This window comes from Panulirus ornatus, chromosome 19, assembly GCF_036320965.1.
Source record: "Panulirus ornatus isolate Po-2019 chromosome 19, ASM3632096v1, whole genome shotgun sequence".
In the NCBI taxonomy this organism is placed as follows: Eukaryota; Metazoa; Arthropoda; class Malacostraca; order Decapoda; family Palinuridae; genus Panulirus; species Panulirus ornatus.
Window position 1 is genome coordinate 12,969,763 of NC_092242.1, and position 25,980 is coordinate 12,995,742.

General features: G+C 36.7%; 1 protein-coding gene across 6 annotated transcripts in view; it reads left to right on the forward strand.

Annotated features, from left to right (window-relative positions):
• LOC139755396 (uncharacterized protein CG43867) overlaps positions 1 to 25,980 on the forward strand; it is a 1,135,206-nt gene that overhangs the window by 1,097,670 nt on the left and 11,556 nt on the right. For 5 of the 6 annotated variants that reach the window (XM_071673657.1, XM_071673658.1, XM_071673660.1 and 2 more), the window contains 4 exons: positions 5,331 to 5,467; positions 6,821 to 7,048; positions 10,911 to 11,046; positions 12,373 to 12,574. In XM_071673657.1, the coding sequence (XP_071529758.1) occupies positions 5,331 to 5,467; positions 6,821 to 7,048; positions 10,911 to 11,046; positions 12,373 to 12,574 (703 nt within the window). Of the gene's footprint in view, positions 1 to 5,330; positions 5,468 to 6,820; positions 7,049 to 10,910; positions 11,047 to 12,372; positions 25,966 to 25,980 lie in introns of those variants that run through there. The other variant, XM_071673659.1, reaches the window with a different exon arrangement.

A 25,980-nucleotide genomic window follows, 5' to 3' on the forward strand; every position in this document is an offset into this window, starting at 1 on the left:
CCTTACATCCTCGATAAAAACTTTTCACTGCTTCTAACAACTTTCCTCCCACACCATATATTCTTAATACCTTCCACAGAGCATCTCTATCAACTCTATCATATGCCTTCTCCAGATCCATAAATGCTACATACAAATCCATTTGCTTTTCTAAGTATTTCTCACATACATTCTTCAAAGCAAACACCTGATCCACACATCCTCTACCACTTCTGAAACCACACTGCTCTTCCCCAATCTGATGCTCTGTACATGCCTTCACCCTCTCAATCAATACCCTCCCATATAATTTACCAGGAATACTCAACAAACTTATACCTCTGTAATTTGAGCACTCACTCTTATCCCCTTTGCCTTTGTACAATGGCACTATGCATGCATTCCGCCAATCCTCAGGCACCTCACCATGAGTCATACATACATTAAATAACCTTACCAACCAGTCAACAATACAGTCACCCCCTTTTTTAATAAATTCCACTGCAATACCATCCAAACCTGCTGCCTTGCCGGCTTTCATCTTCCGCAAAGCTTTTACTACCTCTTCTCTGTTTACCAACTCATTTTCCCTAACCCTCGCACTTTGCACACCACCTCGACCAAAACACCCTATATCTGCCACTCTTATCATCAAACACATTCAACAGACCTTCAAAATACTCACTCCATCTCCTTCTCACATCACCACTAGTTGTTATCACCTCCCCATTTGTGCCCTTCACTGAAGTTCCCATTTGCTCCCTTGTCTTACGCACTTTATTTACCTCCTTCCAGAACATCTTTTTATTCTCCCTAAAATTTAATGATACTCTCTCACCCCAACTCTCATTTGCCCTTTTTTTCACCTCTTGCACCTTTCTCTTGACCTCCTGTCTCTTTCTTTTATACGTCTCCCACTCAATTTCATTTTTTCCCTGCAAAAATCGTCCAAATGCCTCTCTCTTCTCTTTCACTAATACTCTTACTTCTTCATCCCACCACTCACTACCCTTTCTAATCAACCCACCTCCCACTCTTCTCATGCCACAAGCATCTTTTGCGCAATCCATCACTGATTCCCTAAAGACATCCCATTCCTCCCCCACTCCCCTTACTTCCATTGTTCTCACCTTTTTCCATTCTGTACTCAGTCTCTCCTGGTACTCCCTCACACAAGTCTCCTTCCCAAGCTCACTTACTCTCACCACCCTCTTCACCCCAACATTCACTCTTCTTTTCTGAAAACCCATACAAATCTTCACCTTAGCCTCCACAAGATAATGATCAGACATCCCTCCAGTTGCACCTCTCAGCACATTAACATCCAAAAGTCTCTCTTTCACGCGCCTGTCAATTAACACGTAATCCAATAACGCTCTCTGGCCATCTCTCCTACTTACATAAGTATACTTATGTATATCTCGCTTTTTAAACCAGGTATTCCCAATCATCAGTCCTTTTTCAGCACATAAATCTACAAGCTCTTCACCATTTCCATTTACAACACTGAACACCCCATGTATACCAATTATTCCCTCAACTGCCACATTACTCACCTTTGCATTCGAATCACCCAACACTATAACACTATAACAATATATATATATATATATTTTCTTTTTCTTTCAAACTATTCGCCATTTCCCGCATTAGCAAGGTAGCGTTAAGAACAGAGGACTGGGCCTCTATATATATATATATATATATATATATATATATATATATATATATATATATATATATATCTTTTTTTCTTTCATACTATTCACCATTTCCTGCGTTAGTGAGGTAGCGTTATATATATATTATTCCAGGGGATAGGGGAGGAAGAATACTTCCCACGCATTCCCCGCTTGTTGTAGAAAGCAACTAAAGGGGACAGGAGCAGGGGCTATAAACCCTTCCCTCCTTGTATTTTAACTTTCTAAAAGGGGAAACAGAAGACCTAGCGCTACTTCGCATGCACGGGAGAAGGGGAGTGCCATTTCATGTGTGGCCAGGTGGCGATGGGAATGGACGAAGGCAGCAAGTATGAATACGTACATGTGTATATATGTATATGTATGTACACGTTGAAATGTATAGGTATGTATATGTGCGTGTGTGGACGTTTATGTATATACATGTGTATGTAGGTGGGTTGGGCCATTCTTCCTTGCACTACCTCGCTAATGCGGGAGACAGCAACTAAGTATAATTATGATAATGATATATATTATTATTGTTATACCCACCCACATACACATGTATATGCATAAATGCCCACACACACACATATACATACATATACATACACAGACATATACATATATACACATGTACTTATTCATACTTGCTGCCCTCATCCATTCCCGTCGCCACCCTGCCACACTTGAAATGGCACCCCCCTCTCCCCACGCATGCGCAAGGTAGCGCTAGGAAAAGACAACGAAGGCCACATTCATTCAAACTCAGTCTCTAGCTTTCATGTGTAATGCACCGAAACCACTGCTCCCTTTCCACATCCAGACCCCACAGAACTTTCTTCAGATCCATAAATGTCACATACAAATTTTTTTTTTCTTTTTTAAATATTTCTCACACATTCTTTAAGGCTAACACCTGGTCCTCCCATCCTCTACCACATCTGAAACCTTACTGATCCTCTCCCATCTGATGCTCTGTACATGCCCTCTCCCTCTCAATCAATACCTTTCCATACAACTTATCAGGTATACTCGACAAACTTGTACTTCTGTGGTTTGAGCAGTCACCATTATTCCCCGTGCCTTAATACCTTCCACAAAGCATCTTAATCCACCCCATCATATGCCTTCTTCAGATCCATAAATGTCACATACAAATTTTTTTTTTCTTTTTTAAATATTTCTCACATTCTTTAAGGCTAACACCTGGTCCTCCCATCCTCTACCACATCTGAAACCTTACTGATCCTCTCCCATCTGATGCTCTGTACATGCCCTCTCCCTCTCAATCAATACCTTTCCATACAACTTATCAGGTATACTCGACAAACTTGTACTTCTGTAGTTTGAGCAGTCACCATTATTCCCCGTGCCTTTGTACAGTGGCCCTATGCATGCATTCTGCCAATCCTCATGCACCTCACCATGATCCATGCATTCATTGAATACCCTTACCAATCAATTAACAACACAGTCACCCCTTTTCTTAATAGACTTGTCTGCAAAACCATCCAATCCAAGCTGCCTTGCTGCATTTCACCTTTTGCATGGCTTTCATCTCCTCTTCTTTCTCCACCAAACCACTCTCCATGACTCTCATTTAGCGTGCCACTCCAACCGAAACACCCCACATCTGCCACTCTATCATCAAACATGTTTAACAATCCCTCAAATTACTCACTTCATCACTACTTGTCCCCTTTACTGATGTTCCCATTTGTTTTCTCATCTTTGGAACATTATTTACCTCCTTCCAAAACTTCACCCCAGCTCTCATTTTCCTTCTTTTTCAACCCTTCACCTTCCTCTTGACCTCCTGCCACTTTCTTTTATACATCTTCCAATCATTCACACTCCTTCCCTGTGAGTACCACCCAAAAGCATCTTATTTTCACAAGCAACTTTATTACTTCATCCCACCATTCACTACTCTCTAATCTCCCCATCTCCCTCCTTTCACATACCACATGCATCTCATGCACATACCTTCACTGCTTCCCTAAATACCTTCCATTCCTCACTCTCTCGCCTCACTTCATTTAATCTCACATTTTGCCATTCTACTCTCAGTTTTTCGTAGTATTTCTTCACACAAGTCTCTTTTCCAAGCTTGCTTACTCTTGCTACTCTCTTCTCCCCAACATTGTTTCCTATTTCTCAAAAAACTCTACAAATCTTTACCCTTTCCTCCACAAGATAGTGATCAGACAACCCACTAGCTGCCCCTCTCAGCACATTTATTTCCAAAAGTCTCTCTTTTACATGCCTACCATTTGATGTCATCTAATAATGCACATTGACCATCTCTCCAACTCGCATACATATATTTGTGTATTTTCATATTTTCATACATATTTGCCCTTTCCCTCATTTCAAACCAGGTATTCCCAATTACCAGTCTTTTTTCAGCTTACAACTCTGCAAGCTCTTCACCATTTCTATTGATAGCACTTTATACCATCATCTGACATGTTACTTACCTTTGCATTTAAATCACCCATCACTAATACCCAGACTTGTATATCAAAACTCCTGACACTCACTCAGCTGCTCCCAAAACACTTTCCTCATGATTTTTCTAATCATGGCCAGGTGCATAAGCACCGATAATCATCTGTCCACTTCAGTTTTACCTACATCAGTCTAGAATTTATTTCCTTACAATCTGTTACAGACACACTCCCACAACTGCTTCAGGAGTGGTGCTACTCCTTCCTTAAGTCTGTCCTCGCATCAACCCTTGATTTTATTCCTAAGACATTTCCATACCATTTTTTCCCTTTACCCTAGAGCTTTGTTTTACTCAGAGCCAGAACATCCAAGTTTCTTTTCTCAAACATACTACCCATCTCTCCTCTCTTCTCATCTTGGAAACATCCACATGCATTCAGACACCCCACTCTTGAGTCTTTGAAGAGAATGAGCACTCCCCACTTAGCTGCTCCTGTTTCCTCTTTTAGAAATTGAACTACCTGAAGGGAAGGGTTTTTAGTCCACCTGCTTCCACCCCCTTTAGTTGCCTTCTGCAACATGCAGGGAATATGGAGGTAGAATTCTTTCTCCCCTTTCTCAGGGATTTATCTTATTGAAGAGGCAGTCCTATCTGTAGACTCGCCAAGAAAGTTAGTAGATGCGCTGTGACAAACCACCATACACAATTGCCATTATGTCATCTATTTCTTTGGCAGGATAGAAATTGCTGGCTACTAAGATGACATATTTTTGGGAAAATATTATCCTATGTTATGTCTTATGATAAGCCTGGTGGCTTAGTGTCAATTAGATAGAGAAGGTGTAATGGGCCTCTTTTTAGCATACCTAAGTTTGGAAAGTATCGCTACCTTGAGCATGAGCTGTCCACACCATACTACCTATCTACCTGATATGATTGTATAAGGGGGTCACAATTAATATTGATTGTGGAGAAATATTTATGAGAGGGATGCTGATGTTGAAGCAAGGTTGTGGACAGATGCATAGTTTGGAAAAGGATGAATAATTGCTTCATACTAGCATGAAGTTTCTTATGGGCTTACTTTTCTCTTTTTTTTCCTAAGTAATTTTCAAGACACAGGTTCAACAGATTCTGTGTGGACGAATTCATCAAACTAGAAAATTTTGCTAACTGTGAGTATACTCTGTTTTGCATAAAATTATCATCCATAGATTGACATGGGCGAAGTGAACAGTGAAAGATCAAGAGGTTCTGGTTCTTCTGGTCCATCAACTGCCCATATTCAGCAGGCTTTCACAAAGTTTTACCCTGCACGATATCGTGAGGATCTCAATGATGAAGAAACAAAGTAAGTAGACTTCTTAGCTCAGAATAGTGTTTCATGCATTAATTAGTTGTAATTAATTCTCTTGCATGATATGGGGTTAAACTGGATTTGAATATTCTTAATCACTAGTTTGCCAAAATTGTCTTTTTCTTCTATCATTACTTCAGTTCCAGTTTTGTGGGGTGGATCAGGTACATCAAGCACCAGAAAATCACTTCCACACCTTTGCATGCTAAGTTACTTCATTGAGACTGTCATCTGCATTTATACTACTGCCAAACACAAGAGGTCTCTGTTACATCTGATTCTCAATTATTCCTCAAACATCATCATTTGAAGTATTTCCAGTCCTAAACATTTCTCTCACTGTATCTGTCGGTGTCTTCTAAAATCTACCTCTGCCCTTGTACCCTTTACTGTATTTTATTGCAGATCAGTAGGTTCAAAGTTTGATTACAGCTCATTATCAATTTAGGAGCAAGTTCTGCACATAAAACTTAAATCATAAGTGGGCTTTGATTCCTTCAGTTGAAGTTTTTTTAATAATTTATTCTAAGTTTCTCTTGTATTATTCATCAGGTTTTATTTTCCAGTTTTAGCTTGACATTACTAGGTGTGAGCTTGCAATCAAATAAGCTGAAACTGCTGAACTTACTAATTTTAGCTTCATGTTGAATATTGTCATAGATTATCTTCCAAGGCTTGTATATTCTGGTTTGAACTTGTATTGATTTTTTCTCGTGAAATTGAGTATCCAGTACAAGTGTTGCTATCTTTACAATTTCATGACTATTGGGATGAATTCAAGATGTACAGACATGTTTAAGCAGTAGAAGAGCAGTGTATGTTTCCTTATGCATATAGTTAACTTGATAATTAATTATCACGCATTCTTCAAGCAGTCCAAGTGAGGGAAATATTGAAAGAGCAGTGCATCCAGGGACAAGTGCTCAAAAGATGCATGTCCAGCTTTCTCTTTATGTTATATGTCATAATTCATGATTCAGCTACTGTGACTAGGACTTTTTCCAACACCTTACCTCAGAATGTGGATTCAGTTACTTTGAGATGGTAGACAAGTGTGAGGTTTTTTAGGTCCATGATTGTCATGTGTGAAAATGAACCTTAATACATGTTTATCTTTTGTTCAGCATGTCAGAATGCAGAAATCTGTTTCTTTCATAAAGCCAAAGTTCTTTTTTATTTATGCTAAATATAGAACACTTAGTGATATAATGATAAGAAGTATTTTGATAGGACTATAAGATTGTCAGAATGTGTACACACAGTTCATAAGATTTCAAGCTTTGCAACTGATAACTTTTTCAAAAGTATTACTTTTAGAGAGTATATCCTTTATTTCATGGATTTCAGGGCACTGTTAGACAGTTTACAAGAAAAGTGGGTAGGTCTGAGAGGAAGAACACAAAGTGACTGTGTACGAATATATCTAACATGTACCAGAAAGTGGCCATATTTTGGAGCTACTTTATTCCCTGCTGCTACCCCATCACCTGAAGGCCCACCATCACCAGTGTGGGTGGCTGTCAGTGAGGATGCCATCACGCTGCTTGATCATACCAGCATGGGCTCTATTGGAAGGTGAGAATATAAGCAGCCTTGATTTTTTTATATTTTTGTATGAGCAAGAAAGGATTTCAACACTCGGGGGTCCTTGACTCTTTGAACATTTTCTTGTTTTACAACTTTTTAAACTAATTAATGTATTCTGTCTGCACACACAATTTCACTATGTAGAATATTGTATGTCTCCACTACTCAGTTGCTAAAAGCTATACTTTACATCTTTTCTAGAAAAGTTTCTTATGACCTCGATTGCACCTTTCAAAGAATTTTTTTTTGTCATCATGTCAAGTTAGTTTACAAAGTTGAAGATTATAATTATCCTCCTTGTTTTCTCTTTGCCTTTGCCATGGTTGGGAAAATTTTATTTTAGGTTGTCCTGTGATGGATCATCTATTTTTGGTCTAAGTTCCATTAAGTAAGGTGACTGGCCTCAAGGAACACTCTAATTTAATTGCAAGTTGCAAATAGCATATCAAAATGTTATCCAAGCACTCTACTTGAATTTGATTTTTATATTTACCTGCAGACAACCTCTTAGACAGTTCTCCAAGTGTGGTGCTCTGATGACAGTTGGGATACATTGTTGATCTTCAGGTTCCTTTCACAGAAAGATTCATATAGTTTGATACTTTGTCTCTCTCTTTTTACTTAGATTGGACCTCATCAACAGTGTATCAGACCAGCTGTGGAACTTGTCAAGTCTCATAGTAATTTGATGCAACCCTTGCTTCTTCTGTGACCTTAGCATCACAAATTGATTTAGGCATGAATTCAGTCCCTCTGGCAAGTCAAGAATTGGAATGATATTAAGACAAAACCCTGCAGCACATCACTAGTAACTGTAGCCCACTGTGAAAATGCTCCTCTTACATTTGTTCCTTTTCACAAAAGTAGTTTTTTGATGACTGAAACAGTCTTCCCCATTATATTTATTTATATGATATGTTTGAGGGAATAGTGGTTCCAACAATGTTGTATGGTTGCGAGGCGTGGGCTATGGATAGAGATGTGCGCAGGAGGATGGATGTGCTGGAAATGAGATGTTTGAGGACAATGTGTGGTGTGAGGTGGTTTGATCGAGTAAGTAACGTAAGGGTAAGAGAGATGTGTGGAAATAAAAAGAGCGTGGTTGAGAGAGCAGAAGAGGGTGTTTTGAAATGGTTTGGGCACATGGAGAGAATGAGTGAGGAGAGATTGACCAAGAGGATATATGTGTCGGAGGTGGAGGGAACGAGGAGAAGAGGGAGACCAAATTGGAGGTGGAAAGATGGAGTGAAAAAGATTTTGTGTGATCGGGGCCTGAACATGCAGGAGGGTGAAAGGAGGGCAAGAAATAGAGTGAATTGGAGTCATGTGGTATACAGGGGTTGACGTGCTGTCAGTGGATTGAAGCAAGGCATGTGAAGCGTCTGGGGTAAACCATGGAAAGCTGTGTAGGTATGTATATTTGCGTGTGTGGACGTGTGTATGTACATGTGTATGGGGGGGGGGGGTTGGGCCATTTCTTTCGTCTGTTTCCTTGCGCTACCTCGCAAACGCGGGAGACAGCGACAAAGTATAAAAAAAAAAAAAAAAAAAAAAATTTGCTTTGTTGCTGTCTCCCCCGTTAGCGAGATAGTGCAAGGACACAGATGAAAGAATGGCCCAACCCACCCACATACACATGTATATACATACACATCCACACACGCAAATATACGTCCCTAAACATCTCAACATATGCATATATATACACACACACAGACATATACATATATACACATGTACATAATTCATACGGTCTGCCTTTATTAATTCCCATCGCCACCCCGCCATACATGAAATAACAACCCCCTCCCCCCTCATGTGCGCGAGGTAGCGGTAGGAAAAGACAACAAAGGCCACATTCGTTCACACTCAGTCTCTAGCTGTCATGTAATAACGCACCAAAACCACAGCTCCCTTTCCACATCCAGGCCCCACAGAACTTTCCATGGTTTACCCCAGACGCTTCACATACCCTGGTTCAATCCATTGACAGCACGTCGACCCCGGTATACCACATCGTTCCAATTCACTTTATTCCTTGCACGCCTTTCACCCTCCTGCATGTTCAGGCCCCGATCACTCAAAATCTTTTTCACTTAATCCTTCCACCTCCAGTTTGGTCTCCCACTTCTCGTTCCCTCCACCTCTGACACATATATCCTCCTGGTCAATCTTTCCTCACTCATTCTCTCCATGTGACCAAACCATTTCAAAACACCCTCTTCTGCTCTCCATAGGTCTACTTAAAAACACAGCTTCCTACAAAGCTCTTGTGGTAATACCAGATGCCTTCTGGTTGTACAGGAACACACAGTCCTCCCATCTTCCTCATTTGTCAACAATAGGTTCACTTTCTCATATAAGTTTGAGAGATTTGTAATAGGCAACCTCCTTTTCCTAAGCCTGTTTTGTCTTTGAGAAAAGTACATTCTTCTTTGCAGTTAATCAGACATTTACTTTTTTATTTTCTCTTTCTGCATTTTTCAGAGTAAACTCTTCAGAAATAGAAACATGTAGTTCAGCACTGTTTCTTGGTCTCCTTTACTAGCTAAAGGCTTGAGATTTGCTCTTTTTCCACTTCTTGGGTAAACCATGGGAAGGTAGCTCATTAAATCATTATTATACTTGATCGCTGTTTCCCGTGTCAGTGAGGTAGTGCCAGGAAACAGATGAAGAATGGCCCCATCCACTCGTAGACACACTTATATATAACGCCCATACACACACATATACATATGCATACACAGACATATACATATATGCAATTGTACATATTCATGCTTGCCTTCATCCATTCCCGGCGTTACCCCACCCCACAGGAAACAGTAATGCTACTCCCTGCTTCAGCAAGGTAGCACCAAGAAAACAGACAAAAAAGGCCACAATCATCTCACATCCATGAGCAATGGGGTCTAGACTGGTCAGATTCTATCAGGCTCACATTACCAGTAGTTAGCAATTTTACAGAACTTACTGTCAGATATGGAGGTATATGAACACAAATATAGTGCATATATGGGCAATCACAGCCAAGCAGTTAGGATTTGCATCTGCCACACAAAAGGTCCAGGTTGAAATCCTTGCTGTTTGGTGCATTACATGTTTATGAAAAGTGCTTATTCATATGCACTGTTTTCCCCACTTAATCTCTTAACCTGATTAGCTACTATATCTGTTCTTTAACTGACAATTTATTCCTGATGAATTTATTGAAAAGTTTTGGCTGTACTTCTGCCTTGTCACAAATTCTTTTCCTTTGAAAGTTTCTTTATGCTTCCTTTTCATATCATGCTGCACTTGTTCCTTGCTTTCTTATACTCTACTAATGCTTCCTGGTTTGAATGTCATCTTTATTTTTGCCACTGCATTTCTCAAAGCTTCTTTGCTTTTTGACATCTTTCATTAAACTATTCTTCCCTCTTTTTTAACATTCCCTCATTATTTGAGACTAGAGCTACACATGTTCTGAGTCCTTCATTGTAAATTTCATAACACTTCTGTCCATAGAGCTCCATTTTCCAATCTATCTTTTCACAGTAGTTGAGGTTTGATTAGTTTCCATGATTAAATCTCGTCTTTAGGTCTTGCCTTCTATGGTTTTATAACTTCCTCTCTCCTCTGCTTTTTTAACTTCCTCATTCAACATATCGCCAAACTTGAGCATAGCTTGATCACTTTTTAATCTAGGGTATCATATATGATATTTTCAATATCTGTACTAGTATAAGGTCTGGCAGTGATGGTGCATAAGTCCCCATCATTCTTGTGTGTTGACTTACATGTTGATAAAGGAAATATTCCTGTGAAGACTAATCATGTACTTGATCTGAAAGATGCTGTTTCTTTTCAGATATGGGTATGAATCTGTTGTGACATTTGGTGGCTGCCAGGAAGATTTCATGTTGGTAGTTCACACACCAGAGGAAGACAGTGCCCATCATCCCCCTGGAACACACAAACTCCTCCTTTGTATGAACAAACCCAAGGTAAATACCCAGGAATAGGCTTCTCTTTGTTTGCTGTGTTTGAGTTGTTTCATTCCTTGTGGTTCATGCAACATGTCACACAGCCAGTCTGATTCACCTGTTTAATGTGGGTGCTCTGTATATTTGATTGATAGCAAAAACTGCAGTTGAACATACAATTAAGGTGTTTGATAATTAGGAATGAACATGAAATGAAAACTGGGGAGGATGCAGTTTTACATTGGAGCTTAGGATAGAGTAGTTGCTCACTTATGATGGGGTTACCTTCCTGGAAGACCCTTTGATTGCCAAAACCATGGTTAACCTATGGAAAATGGGTGATTAAAGGGATTGATTCTAGAGACATACTTATGTCTTACAATGAACACTTTAAGGCTAGAGATAAGTATGGTTTACTTTAAAAACAGCATGTTTATTCTATAGTACTGTGAACTCTAACTGTATTGTACTAATTGGGGAAGATCCTCTCCAATAAATCTGTTTTTTGACATATCCAAATTGGTTCATGATTTCAGACCCTTGTTTGGTATGTCAGACTTATAGTTCGATAAATTGATGATAGCCTGAAGCAACAACATGGGTTGGACACTTAATACAGTGTACCTTTAAATGTAATAGTACACAAAACAGTAGAATAATGATTTATATACCAAAACTGTTTTGAACGTATTGGAGCAGTTGCTTGTGGTACTTGGAGAGTGACAAGGAGGCTAGAAATGATGGTCAAAGAACTTATCGCCTCAAAGATATCAACATTTCCTTCCTTCTTGAAGTAGCACAGCCTTGGGTTGAAGGTTCCAGGATAACACCAGGACTTTTTTTTTTAGAAAATGGTCCTAGTTTATTGGTAAATATATAATTTAGTTTCAAAAAGATGAAACACTTCTTGGCCTGTAGTCCTGCATGGTAGACTTGGCCAACTTCATTGTGCTGCAGGAGCTCCATAAAATGGTTTCCTGGGGTAGGAATGTGTGTGACTGCCTTAGGTATACCTTTGTCCTCTATTGCTAATTCTGGTGCGCCTTTGCTTTTCTGGAAAATGAGAGTTTCCTGGAACAATTTTATTTTACAATACATGAATGAGGAAAAACTGCTGCACAGTTGGATTGATATTGTGTGAAACTGATGATTGATGTTTCTTTATGTACGCAAATAGGTGAAACAATGATAAAATGAACAGTTAAAGAGCGCTGCCATTTTATAAGGAAATAGGGGTTTATACTTGAGCTAGGGAGTGTGTGTTAGTGACATTTAGGGTAAAACATCAATCATAATAAAAATAATATCGAAATTACAGTATTTATCAATAACTTTTTCACTTTCCAGATTCTAGAACTCACTCTCCTTATTGCCGACTACATGAATGCACTGGGTCGTCCTATACCAGGTACTCCTCAGACAGGGACACTAACACGGCATGGCTCCAGAAGATCAGCTCGATCACACATAACCTCCATCCCTGGGCAACCTGATTTACTGAAAATGACTACAGAGGTGGATAGCAAATTGCAGCGCCTTGATGCCAAACGTAGGGCACAGGTCGATTCCTCTGTTGTCTGACCCGCAGTTCACTCTAGGTCATCATGAGTCAGGTTTATGCTCGGCCCAACTGCCACTCTGTGATAATGCTTCACATATATAATTGTTCCCTCATGGGTTGTAAATTATTAACCATTATTTTTCCCATATTTTTGAGGAAATCTTATCCAAACATCATCATAAAGCCAGTGCAGGAGTCCTCCATGAAAATGGGAAAGGGAAATGTAATTGGTTGTGTATCATGCACAAAAGTAATTCAGATTAATGTGGAATTTTTGTGGCCGAGCATAATTTATAAATGTGCTTTGTATGCTTATTTTTGGTAGACAACAGACAGTATTGTTTGGATATTTAATTCAAATTATGTATGGAGTCAGAAAATTAATTGGAAATATAAGTATAGATTTTAAATTAGGGCACAGTGTTGATGTTTCATTACAGATTAAACATCGTAACAGGTCCTATATTAATAATGTGCCTTATGCTGCACTTTCAAATCTTTCAGTAATACCAGTTACAGTTTATTTAGAAATTAGGTTACTTGAAAATTACAAAATTGGTAGTTAAATATAAAAATATATATGTATATATATCACCCTGCACATGCATATAAAGAAAAATACCACATTTAATGATGCTTTACAACACTAGTCTATAATATATCTAGTCTAGAGAGGGTAGTAGGAAAATTTGATTTAGTACTATTAGAAAACAAAGAAATGCAGTCAAAAGAAGATTGGAAGTTATATTTGAATTAGAATGATGATATATTCAACCAGTATGGGAAACTAAAGGAGATAAAATGTGCTTACTTTGAAAAATGAAGATTATGAAGTTATTGAAGTCATGTTTCGTGCCATTAATCAACTTTATTTCGATCACCTGGACTGAGATTCTGTCCCAACAGTAATGTGACTATGGTGGACTCATTCGGTTGAACCAAATCATGGTAGATCCTTTTGGTTTAGTATGTGTCAGACCAGTGATCAGAAAGGAGCTGTGTGTTGGTAGAAGTTCTGTGGCAAGGAGTTTGTGATTGTCCAAATTTGAGAATCAAGGTAGATATCTGGTTTCTGCCTGCACAAAAGGAAACACTGGCTGCATTATGTAAAAGTTTCTTCATTGTCAAGTAAATGTTAATGTTCCTATTTTTTTTGCCTCTTCTGTCAGTTGGAATTGCAACAAGATCATCATCTCGCTGATGCTGGAAACAGCGATCAAGTATAATAAATAAAATAAAATATATTCAATCTGCTGTCCCGATAGACTGAGTAATTTAGATTTTTTTTATATATAATTGAATATCCTCATTTATTGATTAATAAATTTCTTGAGTCTCGTTAAACTATGGTAAGTTCACATAAAGTCATGAAAATACAAGATATGCATGTGATCTTTGTAGACATTGCTGGGTACATCATTTGGACTAAACTAGGTTATACTCACATCAGTCCTAGGGTTGATAAGCATTAAATCAGTCATAGTAGGGAACTGATAACAAAAACACTGAAATCACTCCTGTTCACTTTTGAGGTATTTTTGTAGCATAACAAGATATTGCAGCATTCACTAAATATTCTGAGCCCCCACAAAGTAATCTTGCTGATGAATGACACCCTGATGAATTTTTTGAAATTAAAAATGGTCTCAGATTTGAAAAATTACGTTGACTGAACTTCCATCAGTTGCATTAATGCTCTTTCTTGAGATGATTACTTCTGGATTGTGCCAAAATTTTTGCAAGGTAACTGCTGTTTGAAATTTCAGATTCACATTTGTGATAAAGGTGGTAGACAAGTAGGGTGATCTTTTTATATGAATTACCAAAATTAGATTTTAACTTCCCAGAGTAAATGTACATAATAAATTTCCATTAAGTTAGAGAGATAGGATGGTTTAACAGTGCCCATAACTTTCCTTTATCATATATGTTGTTCAGGTAGAGTAACTGTCAACTGAAAAGATTTTGACTCGGAGACTTCCAGTATGTGGGTAATTGCATGAAGTGGATACTATCAAGACCATCTGTCCAAGGAAAATATATAATAAACCATTTACTTATATTAGTATTTTCTGCAAATGCCTGTAATTTTTAACTCATGCATTAGGTAAAAACTTAGTGAGGAGAATTGTGGAGTAGAAATATATGAAAAATGCAATCTACCTTATCATTAACCAAGTATAAGTTGAATGTAATTAACTTCCATTCAGGTGTTCATATATTATGCAGCCCTTTTATTTTTATCAGCCATTTTCAGCTTTAAGTTTCTGATTATGTGAATCATAATTTGTTCTTGAGCTAGGAGAGAACATAATGATAAGAACTGCATAGAAAAATACAGATGCAAAACTTAGCTATACCATGTCATTAACTGAATGTGATTTAAATTTTACCATTGCCTTTAGCTTCATCTTGCTTGTTTTGTCATCACATTAGCCCCTCTAGCCTTTGTACTGGTAGATAATCACTTTCTGAGTCATTTTCATACTCTCTGTCAGATGGGTCATGTAATACTATTATTACAGTGAGCTAAACTCTTTGCCACCTTACGGCAGACATGAAACATTGGTGACCAGTGATCCAGCAAGGACATCTATGGACATTGTGGGAGAGTGTAATATCACATCTCTTAAAAGACATACAAATGATTTAGAGAAAAGCATGAACAATGAATGCAGAAACTTGCTGGATAAACTCTAGTGACATTTCATCTCACCTGTATACGTCACATTTCTTTGCGTGCATTACACAAGCCTGTTGCCACCATATGGTTTAGGAAAAGTTCCATACCATGCATATTTTCCACTTAATAACATGAATATTTAGCTGAATATTTAGCATAGTATGCATATACTACAATCCACTACCATGGTATGATATGGGTGTTTAGTAGGGGAGCACACACATACCACAAAACAAAATTAAGGTATATAAGGGGTTAAGAACCTACTGAAGAGAAATACAAGAAAATATTGTATGAAGAATACAGTGTACCATATTATTCACTAAGTATAAACTAAATGTTTTTAGCTGAAAGCAGTGTTGGCCTCTGGGGATCCCAAACATTTGTTTTTCATGTAGTACTTCCACTTTCAGCATTATTTTTTTGAATAAGTAGGGTGGGGTGGCACCGGGAATGGATGAAGGCAGGCAAGTATGAATATGTATATGTCTATATATGTATATGTATGTATATGTGTATATGATATGTATATATATGTGCATGTATGGGCATTTATATAAGTACATATATGTGTATATGAGTGGATGTGCCACTCTTCATCTGTTTCCTGGTGCTACCTCACTGATGCGGGAAACAGTAATTTAAGTATAATAAAAAAATATATATTATTTTATTATATTATTATACTTGATTGCTGTTTCCCGCATCAGTGAAGTAGCAGCATGAAAGAGACGAAGAATGGCCCATCCACTCATACATATATATACACAAATGCCCATTCATGCACAAATACATAGATATACACACATATACAGACACATAAAAAGACATATATACACATGTACATATTCATACTTGCTTGCCTTCATCCATTCCTGGTGCTACCCTGCCCCACAGGAAACAGCATCTCTACCTCTTGCTTCAGAGAGATGGTGCCAGGGAAACAGGCAAAAAAGGCCATATTTATTCACACTCCATCTCTAGCTGTCATGTGTAATGCACTGAAACCACAGCTCCCTATCAACATCCAGGACCCCAGACCTTTCCATGGTTTTCCCAGATGTTTCTAATGCCCATTGACAGCATGTTGACCCTGGTATACCACATTGTTCCAGTTCACTCTATTCCTTACATGCTTCTCACCCTCTTGTATGTTCAGGCCCTGATCGCTCAAGATCTTTTTAACTCCAGCCTTCCACCAATTTGGTCTCCCGCTTCTTCTTGTTCCCTGCACCTCTGACACATAATCCTCTTTGGCAACCTTTCCTCATTCATTCTCTCCATATGTCCATACCATTTCAACACACCTTTTGCTCACTGAACCACACTCTATTACCAGACATCTCTCTTACCCTTTCATTATTTACCTAATCAAACTGCCTCACACCACATATTCTCCAATGCAGCCCCCTCCTCTGTACAACCCTGTCTGTAGCTCATGCCTTGCAACCATATAATATTGTTGGAACTACTATTCCTTCAAACGTATACATTTTTGCTCCGAGATAACAGTCTGTCTTTCCACACATTCTTCATGAAAAATATATTTTACTGTATTATTAACTGATTATATGGTAAATGTTTTGAACCAAAAGCTAGAAAGGAAGACTCATTGAAGACCTGGTATCTTTCATGGATTATGTGTTGATGACCACAATGCTCGGAAATATAACAGCAGGAATTTTAAATGCTCAAATCTTAATTGTCATGAAGTATATTATTTTATTAAATAGATTTTCAGTTGCCAGATACTCTACCTGTATTAATATTGTATATGAGGGAGATTTAAGATTTGTGTAGTGATTAATAAGACATTATTAATGGGTAATTAGCTGAGAGATGAAAGATACTTTTTGTGGTGATTACCATCAAAGTGATTTTTTTTAGTTATTTTGAAAAGTAACAGAGCAAAAAGGTTTTATATATATATATATATATATATATATATATATATATATATATGTATATATATATATATATATATATATATATATATATATGTGTATATATATATATATATATATATATATATATATATATATATATATATATATATATATATATATAAAGTATTGATTTCCATGTTCTTTGACAGTGAGAAATTTCTGTACGAGGAATAACTGACCCCATATTTTTCATTGTGCTATTGATCAAAGGTGCCATAACTGCTAGTCAGAATGTGAAAGTTGCTATAAAAAACACCAAAATCCAATTATGTATGCCTTCCAGGATTGTATGATTAAGGAAAAGTATGACGTTTCATTTTGTACCATGTAAATAATATTTCTTTAGTATGTGGTAGCCACATTCATTAAGCATACATGTACTACTTCATATCATCTTGTGTAATGCCTAAACACAAAGCATGTAAGTCTGGTATACTAGGTTTATATTGCTTAGACCTTGATTAAGAAGTTACAGGTTACTTGTTACATATGACTTCTTGTAGACATTGTATGTGGCACTGGATTCACAATTTACTTTTTCTACACTTTAGTCACTTCATGTACATATAACTTTCCTTTTGTATTTAAATTTTGTGAGTTTTGTATGTGATCTTCATAACCCCCTATGGTGTGTTGTGAGAGTTAAGGGAATGTTCCTGCTATGCCTTACACTGCTTCAGAGTGAATTCACACCGACCTAGTAGTTCTTATAGATATCCATTCAGGAAAATCCATACTGGTTTAGAAAGTTGCAAATGGTGCATGTGGCTTTTCATTTACTATTGGTGCAACACACAATTAGCCTAACAAATGTGCTGAATTCATATAAGGAAATACTAAAATGATGAAAAATGGAGTACTTGGGTTGAATTTATTAATTCTTCAGTAGCCTATTAGAACAGGGAATACCCTCTTGAACTGAAATGAGGTGTACTCACTATAGTTAAAATAATACTTATAGTTACTAACCAACATGGAAAAAATTATACCAGTTAAGTTATGAAACAAAGCATTCAAAACACACCATACTACCAGGTATGAAACAAAGCTTCCTCATTAACAGTATCAGTTGACATCAAAATCACAATGGAATGTAAGAATAATTTTTGCTCAGTTTATTGTTATTGTAATTAAAAAAAAAAATTACTTTTTTAAGAATATATATTAGTAAGTGTACATACCTGTGTATTTCAAAATTAATTGATATGATATGAAGATGTTTGGCAAGAACAAAGATATGTTGAAATTTATGATGCCAGTCCAGATATGCGTAGTTTTTTTTTGGAGAACCTTTCTCTAAACATTATTGATGAATTGTAAGTGGGACTGTATAATCAAGCATTATTTTCCATTTTGTTAAGCATGTAAAATTTGAGTTATGTATTAAGAAAGAAGCAAGAAAATTTGATTCTTAGTAATGATAAAGTATAGGCTTTATAAAAGCATCAAACACTTATCCCCAAGGAACTTTATATAGATGTAGTAGTAAGACCTTAAATATATGTAAACAGTAAAAAGATAGTGGTTCCTTTTTGTAGTTTAAGTACTAGTACAATATGAAAAGAATTCATTTACTCTGGATATTCACAAAAATTAGGCTATGAAGTGATATTCAGTAAGTTTTTGTAATGATATACCACTTTCTTATCAAAAGCATATTCAGATAAAAAACAAATGCAATTAATCTGTAAAATCAGATAGACTATAATTTCTTATAATCACGAAATTTCTTTCACAAATACAGATGTATGAGTTCCTTATATATCATGATATCAGAAGTCATAAAAGTAGTGCCTATTCTAAAATGCTGAAATATTAGTAACTTGCAGCTCAAAACAGATATTAAGATGAAATAAACTATTTTCACAGATGTTTTATACCATATGTGAAAATAAAGCATGTTTTATGATTATATCAGTTGTTACAGAAAATTTGTTGTAATTAAATTTTGTAACCATTGCAGAACCAAGTTTAAATATATACAGTGATTATCAGTATTATGAATTACACAGATGCATATGTTGTATGCATATGTACTTGTGTTCAGAAATACATAAATGTTGACACACACACACTCACTTGATAACTTTGAGGGTACCAGACTGTTTCGTATGTCTTTCCTTACATATATAAATGAACTCCCTTTTTCACCTTTAATTTTTCCAGCACATTGCTGATAAGGACTTTCACCTGCAAAATGATTCATATACTTTTGATGAAGAGTAGGAAGTCAAGTGGCATGTGACTTTGTTATTTTCTTCTCAGCCATTTCACCTCACACAACATGAGTCTCTTCCTGATTCACTCACACACATAATTAGTGTGTTCATATTTCAGCATGTCTGAGGTTCTTCCAAGGATTCTTGCTCAGAAATCTCTGCATATGCAACACAAAAAATATTACAATGAAATGCTCTTTTGACTGTACTTGGAACTATTTTAACACTACCATCAATAGACTAACACATCAGACAAGCAAACATTTCTCAGTATCCTTTCTTTGCACCATCCAAGAGAGGGATTGCTCCAAACTCACTTATTTATGTGATGAGTACCAAAGATATAAGGTTCAGAGAAAGTAAGTAAAGTTAAACTATGCAAGATTATTTATAAAATTTGACAGAGCAGCATTGATAATATTTACGAACTGCATGGTGTAGCAGTCACTCCCCACAGTAACTTGAAACTACATTATTTTATGAGAATCAGTTGTAAAATTTATGCAGCTAAGAAAGAGCAAAATTAGAGAGAATATTAGTTTTTCAAAATATTGTAAATAACAACATTTCTGCAGCTCTAAAATGTTACCGAATAAAAAGAACAAACTCAGATGGTATCTTTTGGGCTTTTCCCCTTATTTCCCCCTAAGGGAATCTGTTGCATATAATGAAGATGATCGCTCAAAAGAATGTTGAAGATCAAATTCTGAGGTATTAAATAATGAGGTCCAAAGCAGGAATGAACTAATGAACCACACTGCAAATATTCTAGAAATGAATAAGTCTTATAATTCAGCAAGATTCATGAACTAGTTCAAAACTTTGAAAGCATCTAGAGGACCACTATAACAAATTTGTAGCACAGACTGAACCTCGGTAATCCAGTAATCGGCAATCTCTGGTTTGGCAACACCAGTGCTGCAGACATTTTCAAATTTCCTGCCACTCCCTCAACTTTAATTTGCTGAATTGCTCCAGCACACATACTGTTTTGCCTTTACAATATTCTATAACAATCATTTATGAACAAATACAAGTTCAGTATAACAGTTTAAGAAAAAGAAAAGCATCAAATTGATGTAGATGATTTAACACTAATCAGAGGGAGGCTGCTCAGTTTTCTTTGCTAGTTTCGACTTTGAATTTGCAGGCTAAAAAAATTGGAGATTGGTTTTATTAGTAGAACTAGCATCAAGTGTGAAATTGTATTCCCGTGAAAGTAAAAAAAAATAAGGAAACAGAACTTGTAACTGTGGGTTAATGGATGGTGCATCACATACCAGGTCACATGACTTATGTACACCATTTAAAAATGACTTTTATTTCGCTATACACTGATTATGTATCCTACATTTTTTTTTCCTTAATGCACTCATAATCACAGTATATATTTTTTCAAAAATTAAAATATAAGATACTGCTTGACACAGCATACCATAAATCATGTTATCATTCAACAGTCTAATAGTTAAGTTTACTTCCATGATTTAACTGTCTGGTCTTATAGTTTTGTCTCATGTATTTTGCAAATAATTACCCTTAGATATGTCTTAAACAAAGAAAACAAGTGTCCTGGATGGTACAGAAAGTAAACATTATTCCACATCAGTACAGGACAAGGTGGAATTTGTAAAAAAAAAAAGAAAAAAAAAAAGCTTGACTTTGGTACATCAGTTCAGCAGTTGTGTGATATATGGTGTAGTAGGATCATCTGCTCTCTATGGCAGAAAGAAAAAATTCTGTTTTATGGTGATAGTGAACCAAATAAACAAATGTGTATTTGTACAATGTTGAAAGAGGGTACTTGTCCAGAACTTGAGCAGGTATCGATTAGGTGGTTTAAACTACAGAGAAATAATATGTCAGGAGAAATGACCATGGAGCAGGCCAAGATATTTCTTGAAGAATGTAATTTAGACTGAGTGTAATAATACCCAGGACTTACATCTGTTTGCTGTGTGTGGGGAGAAGGATTCGGCAGACTCAGAGGTAGCCAACCGTGTGTCAACGAATTTGCCGTTAGTGTCTGATGAAAAGATAAGTCCTGAGGAGATATACAGTTCCAGCAAAACAATGTTATATTGGTGTTGCTTGCCAAGAAATAGCTGCAGAAGATGAAGGAGCACCAATTGGATTTAAAAGTTTAGAGGACCAATTAAAAATCATAGGATATTCAAATCCAGCAGATATGCTGAGATGCATTTTGTTGGTCATAGACAAGAGTTTAAGCCCTAGTACACTGAAAAGTGTTAAAGGTATATGAAAATTTATCGTCCCAATAAGAATGGTTGGATTACTGCAAGATTATCATTGAGTGGTTTGAATTTTTAACCACAGAAGCCAGAGCTCACAGTACATCTGTTTGGCTTCACCCAAATTGTAAAGTCCTTTTACTGTTAGCTTACCCCAGTGCTGACCTATTCATGAAGGACATTGTTGTAGCATCATGTTTGACACTGAAATGTACATCACTCATTCAACCACAAGATTGAGGCATGTTGCAGAGGCATACATCAAGGAATATAACATGAAAGATGTTCTGTAGCCTTTTGCTAGTGCATAGCAGTTGGTTGTCTCCTTAACCCTGAAAAATAGATGGCATAACTTGTGGCCAGCATCTTGTTAAATACCCTGATGTAGAATTTACTTGTTTTTCTTTCTCTTGAGAGAAAGAAACTGTCCTTGATTTGCTTGAATATATCAAATATGTAAATTTGTAACTGATATTTCTGCAGTTACTGCAGTCAAGCTGAATTTAGAAAACTTAGAAGAATGGATGGGAACTGACTTAAATGAAACTATTAATCATCAACTTGCTGATAAAGAACATGTATACGTGATTGTAAATCCCAGCAGAAATAATGAGAATGAGTAAGAAGTTACAAAAATGAGTGTCTTGATTGAAAAAATTTCATTAGGTAGGTTGATCATTTGCCAACAAGATGATTACAGGATCAGGACAATGGAGTTTTATAACCAATTAGGAAATTATGAACATATACTCAAACTAAATAAGGAAAGACGAAATTATTTGAAACAACTTCAGCTATCATATATGTTTATAAAGATAACTAATGAATGAAGCACAACCCTCTTCAGTTGAAAATCCCCAACATCTGCTATCTCAGATGTACCAGCCTTAGATGGTACTTTTATTGAATAGAGGAAACAGAGAGCAAGCAACCCATATATTCCACTCCTACCAAAACTTGAAGCTAGCTGTACATCTCAACTTCTCAAATTGGAAGCAGGAGTAATGCAGCACATTAGGTAAGTCAGTAATGAATCAAAATTATTTTAATAGAATCTTATTTACCACTGTTTTACATTATGAATACATATTATACAATGATTTATTTCTGTGTAGTAGAATAAAAAGGTTTTTCTAAAATTGATGACTGCTAGTACAGCATTGTCTAATCCAGAAGAGCTCTGTTCCCAAGGTTGCCAGATTGTCAAGATTCAACCTGTACTTGAAAGAAAATAGGAGGGGTAGAGAAAGGTAATGGGAAAGAGTGTTCATGCATATGGGTGGAAGACTACTGAAGGGAGAGAAATGGTTGTAGAAAGTGTGGAATGTTGTATGGGAGGGATGCATGTAAGGATAGGGATACATGGAGGCTCTTTTGCCATGGCCACTCCCTTGATGGAAGTTCCCATAGGGAAGAGGCATCAGAGATACAGAAAGAAGTATTCAAAGGATTAGGTCTAGAAGGATGAGTTTGAGTGATCCAACCCTTGGCTAGCCAAAGCAAAAAAGTTCAAATCCAGGGAAACTGCAAAGTGAGATAAAATAATATAGGCAAGGGGGAGGAGGATTATGATTACTTGTCTCCTCACCTAGAATATGGGGGTAATTTAAATAAGTGCAAATAAGAAAATTGAATTTAAAAGGCACAAAATAAGACTACCTATGTAAATGCAATATAACAAATTTCGGATAGTAAAAATACTTAGAAAACACTTCTGTACAGTACAGTTCTTTTAAAAAATTTGCATTAACCTAACTAATTGTTACACTGAGTGAAAGGATACTTTGGCTAGGCTGTATCATTAGGACTACTGTCTTGTCAGAAAACTTCTCTATCCAAATGAGTCCACATTTTTTCAAAGAACTTTTCTATCCAAGAGTCCACATTTTTCTGCTACTGGAAGTACTACATCTTAAAGATGATGGGTCTGCAGTAGGGGTGTGTGATATCACCATGGATGTTTAATCTATTTATAATATGATGGGGATGGGGTGGTTAGGGAGGTGAACATGAGGGTTTTAGAGGGAGGGGCAGGTCTGCAGTATTTGTAGGTGGGGGCCTGGAAGATGACTCAGGTAGTTTACTGATGACACAAGTGTTGATGGCAGAATCAAGTGAGAATTGCAAAAGGTTGGTGTCTAAGTTTGGGAGAGTGTGTGAAAGGAGAAAGTTGACAGCAATTAGTTATTAGGTGTAGCTGTATTAAGTGTGTGAGTTTGAATGGAGCTAACTTGGGAAAAGTGGACTGTTTTCGATACCTGGAAGTGGACATGGCAGTGGTTGAAAATATAGGAGTTGCAGTTAACTATAGGGTGGGTGAGGGGACAAAGTTCTTCAGTGTATTGAGGAATGTGTGGAAAGAGATATCGCTGTCTATGAGGGCAAAGCTGGGTATGTCGGTGTTGTATGGATTTGAGACGTTGGCCCAAGATGACAAGGCACAGAAGATGGTGAATGTGTTGGAAAGGAAATGCTTGAGGACAACATATAGTTTGATGAAGTTTAATTGATGATAGGGGAAGAGAGTTGTGGTAATAAGAGTATTTATAAACAGCTGAGGGGGGTGTGTTGAAATGGTTTGGATATGTGCAGAGGGTAACTTAAAAGATATATGTCAAAAGTGCAATTAGCATGGAAAGGGGGAAACCAAGGAGTAGGTATATGGATTGAGTGAAAGAGGCCTAAAGTTTTCAGGGCTTGATCATGGTAGTGGATGTTACAAGCAAGGGATAAAGCAAACTGGAGTGATGTGGTGTGTGGTGTATAGAGCAAAGATGGCAAAAAAAAGGTTGGAAACACCACCCCTCCAAACATATGCCCATCTAGAGCCACACGCATGAGTCATGCCCTTCCAGGACATCACATATACTCATCAGCAAAAATGCAAATACAAATTCAACCAAGACCTTTGGTATCCATGTAACAACTGTTACAAGAAAACCAAACACGTTATTTACTTGCCTCACACTATCCCTGCCTGGTGGATGTGGCCACTCATTGAAATGATGCCAATAGAATTAATGAACTGGAAAGTTCTTTATTCCATTCTGGTTAAAGGAGAGGAGGAAGAACCTCCTTAGATACATGAAAAGTATTCCATACAAGGATAAATATAAACCACATAGATATTACAAAGCTGCTCACAGGAAAATTAGTTGCAGTGCCAATACATACCACCACCTTTTGGGAAGGACTCCAATATGTTGTTTTTCTTGGGTTTACAGGATAGAGTGATTGATATGGTTATGCCCAACATATTTATTTTATTACAAAGTTGAGTTGTATTGTTCTGAAATTGAGTAGGGAAATAAAACATAGGTATAAGGAGAAATTGCATTTCGGCACCAGTTGAATAGGTTTCTGCTTTCTCATTCTAAGCTTATCGTGCACTTCACACAAACATTCTTAACCATTTTTAGAAATGTGTTCACACAAAAATGGCACATACAAAACCAGTCTCCACATCTTGACTCTTAGAGGATTCTTTATACTAAGATTCTAGGCTGACAGTGACATATCCTTGTGAAAATAAGGCTCTGAACCCCCCCTTTTTTTCGAGTATTTCATTTAGCTTTATTTAGTCACTACATATTCTGTGAAGGCATTACCCCCTGAAATATTCTTTTGACATATTCCATACAGTGTAACTTATTACCCAATATGTTAATTTTTACTGAATTTCTTGCTTTCTTGAATTCAAGTTTGTACTGTGATAGATTTCCAGTCATGTTATTGAGCCAATCCATTAGGCCTTAATCAGGTGTCCTGAATACTAATGTTATTACGTACCTAACATATACTCACGCTACAGATTTTTTATACATTTTGTAAATTATCCAATTTTCTCTTGTTCAAGCATGAAGGTCCAATTTTTCTAAGAGTAAAAGGTACAGACTCCTTTAACAAGTCATAATGTCACACTGGATTCTCAATATCCAAGGCAGCAGTAAGATTCAGTACAGCTGATATTTCATAGTTTAATAATGATTAAACTATGAAATGAAGATCCACAGACCATAACTAAACTCTGAGTGATTCAGTTTCTTGAGAACCCTGGATATTACGACTATGTACTTTAAAGAAAAATGCAAAGCTGTTTTTCCTCTGACTCGCATTCAATTATTAGTCTACTTAAATAAGTTTAGTATTTTATATTTATGTAATTAATTTGTATGTAATTAATTGTCAACATGATGCTAGTAAAAGTGTGGGTGTTTTTATAAGTGTAACTATGTAATTAATTGTAGAAATTAGGGAAATAAAAAATAATTGTATAATACCTGATTGATGTATC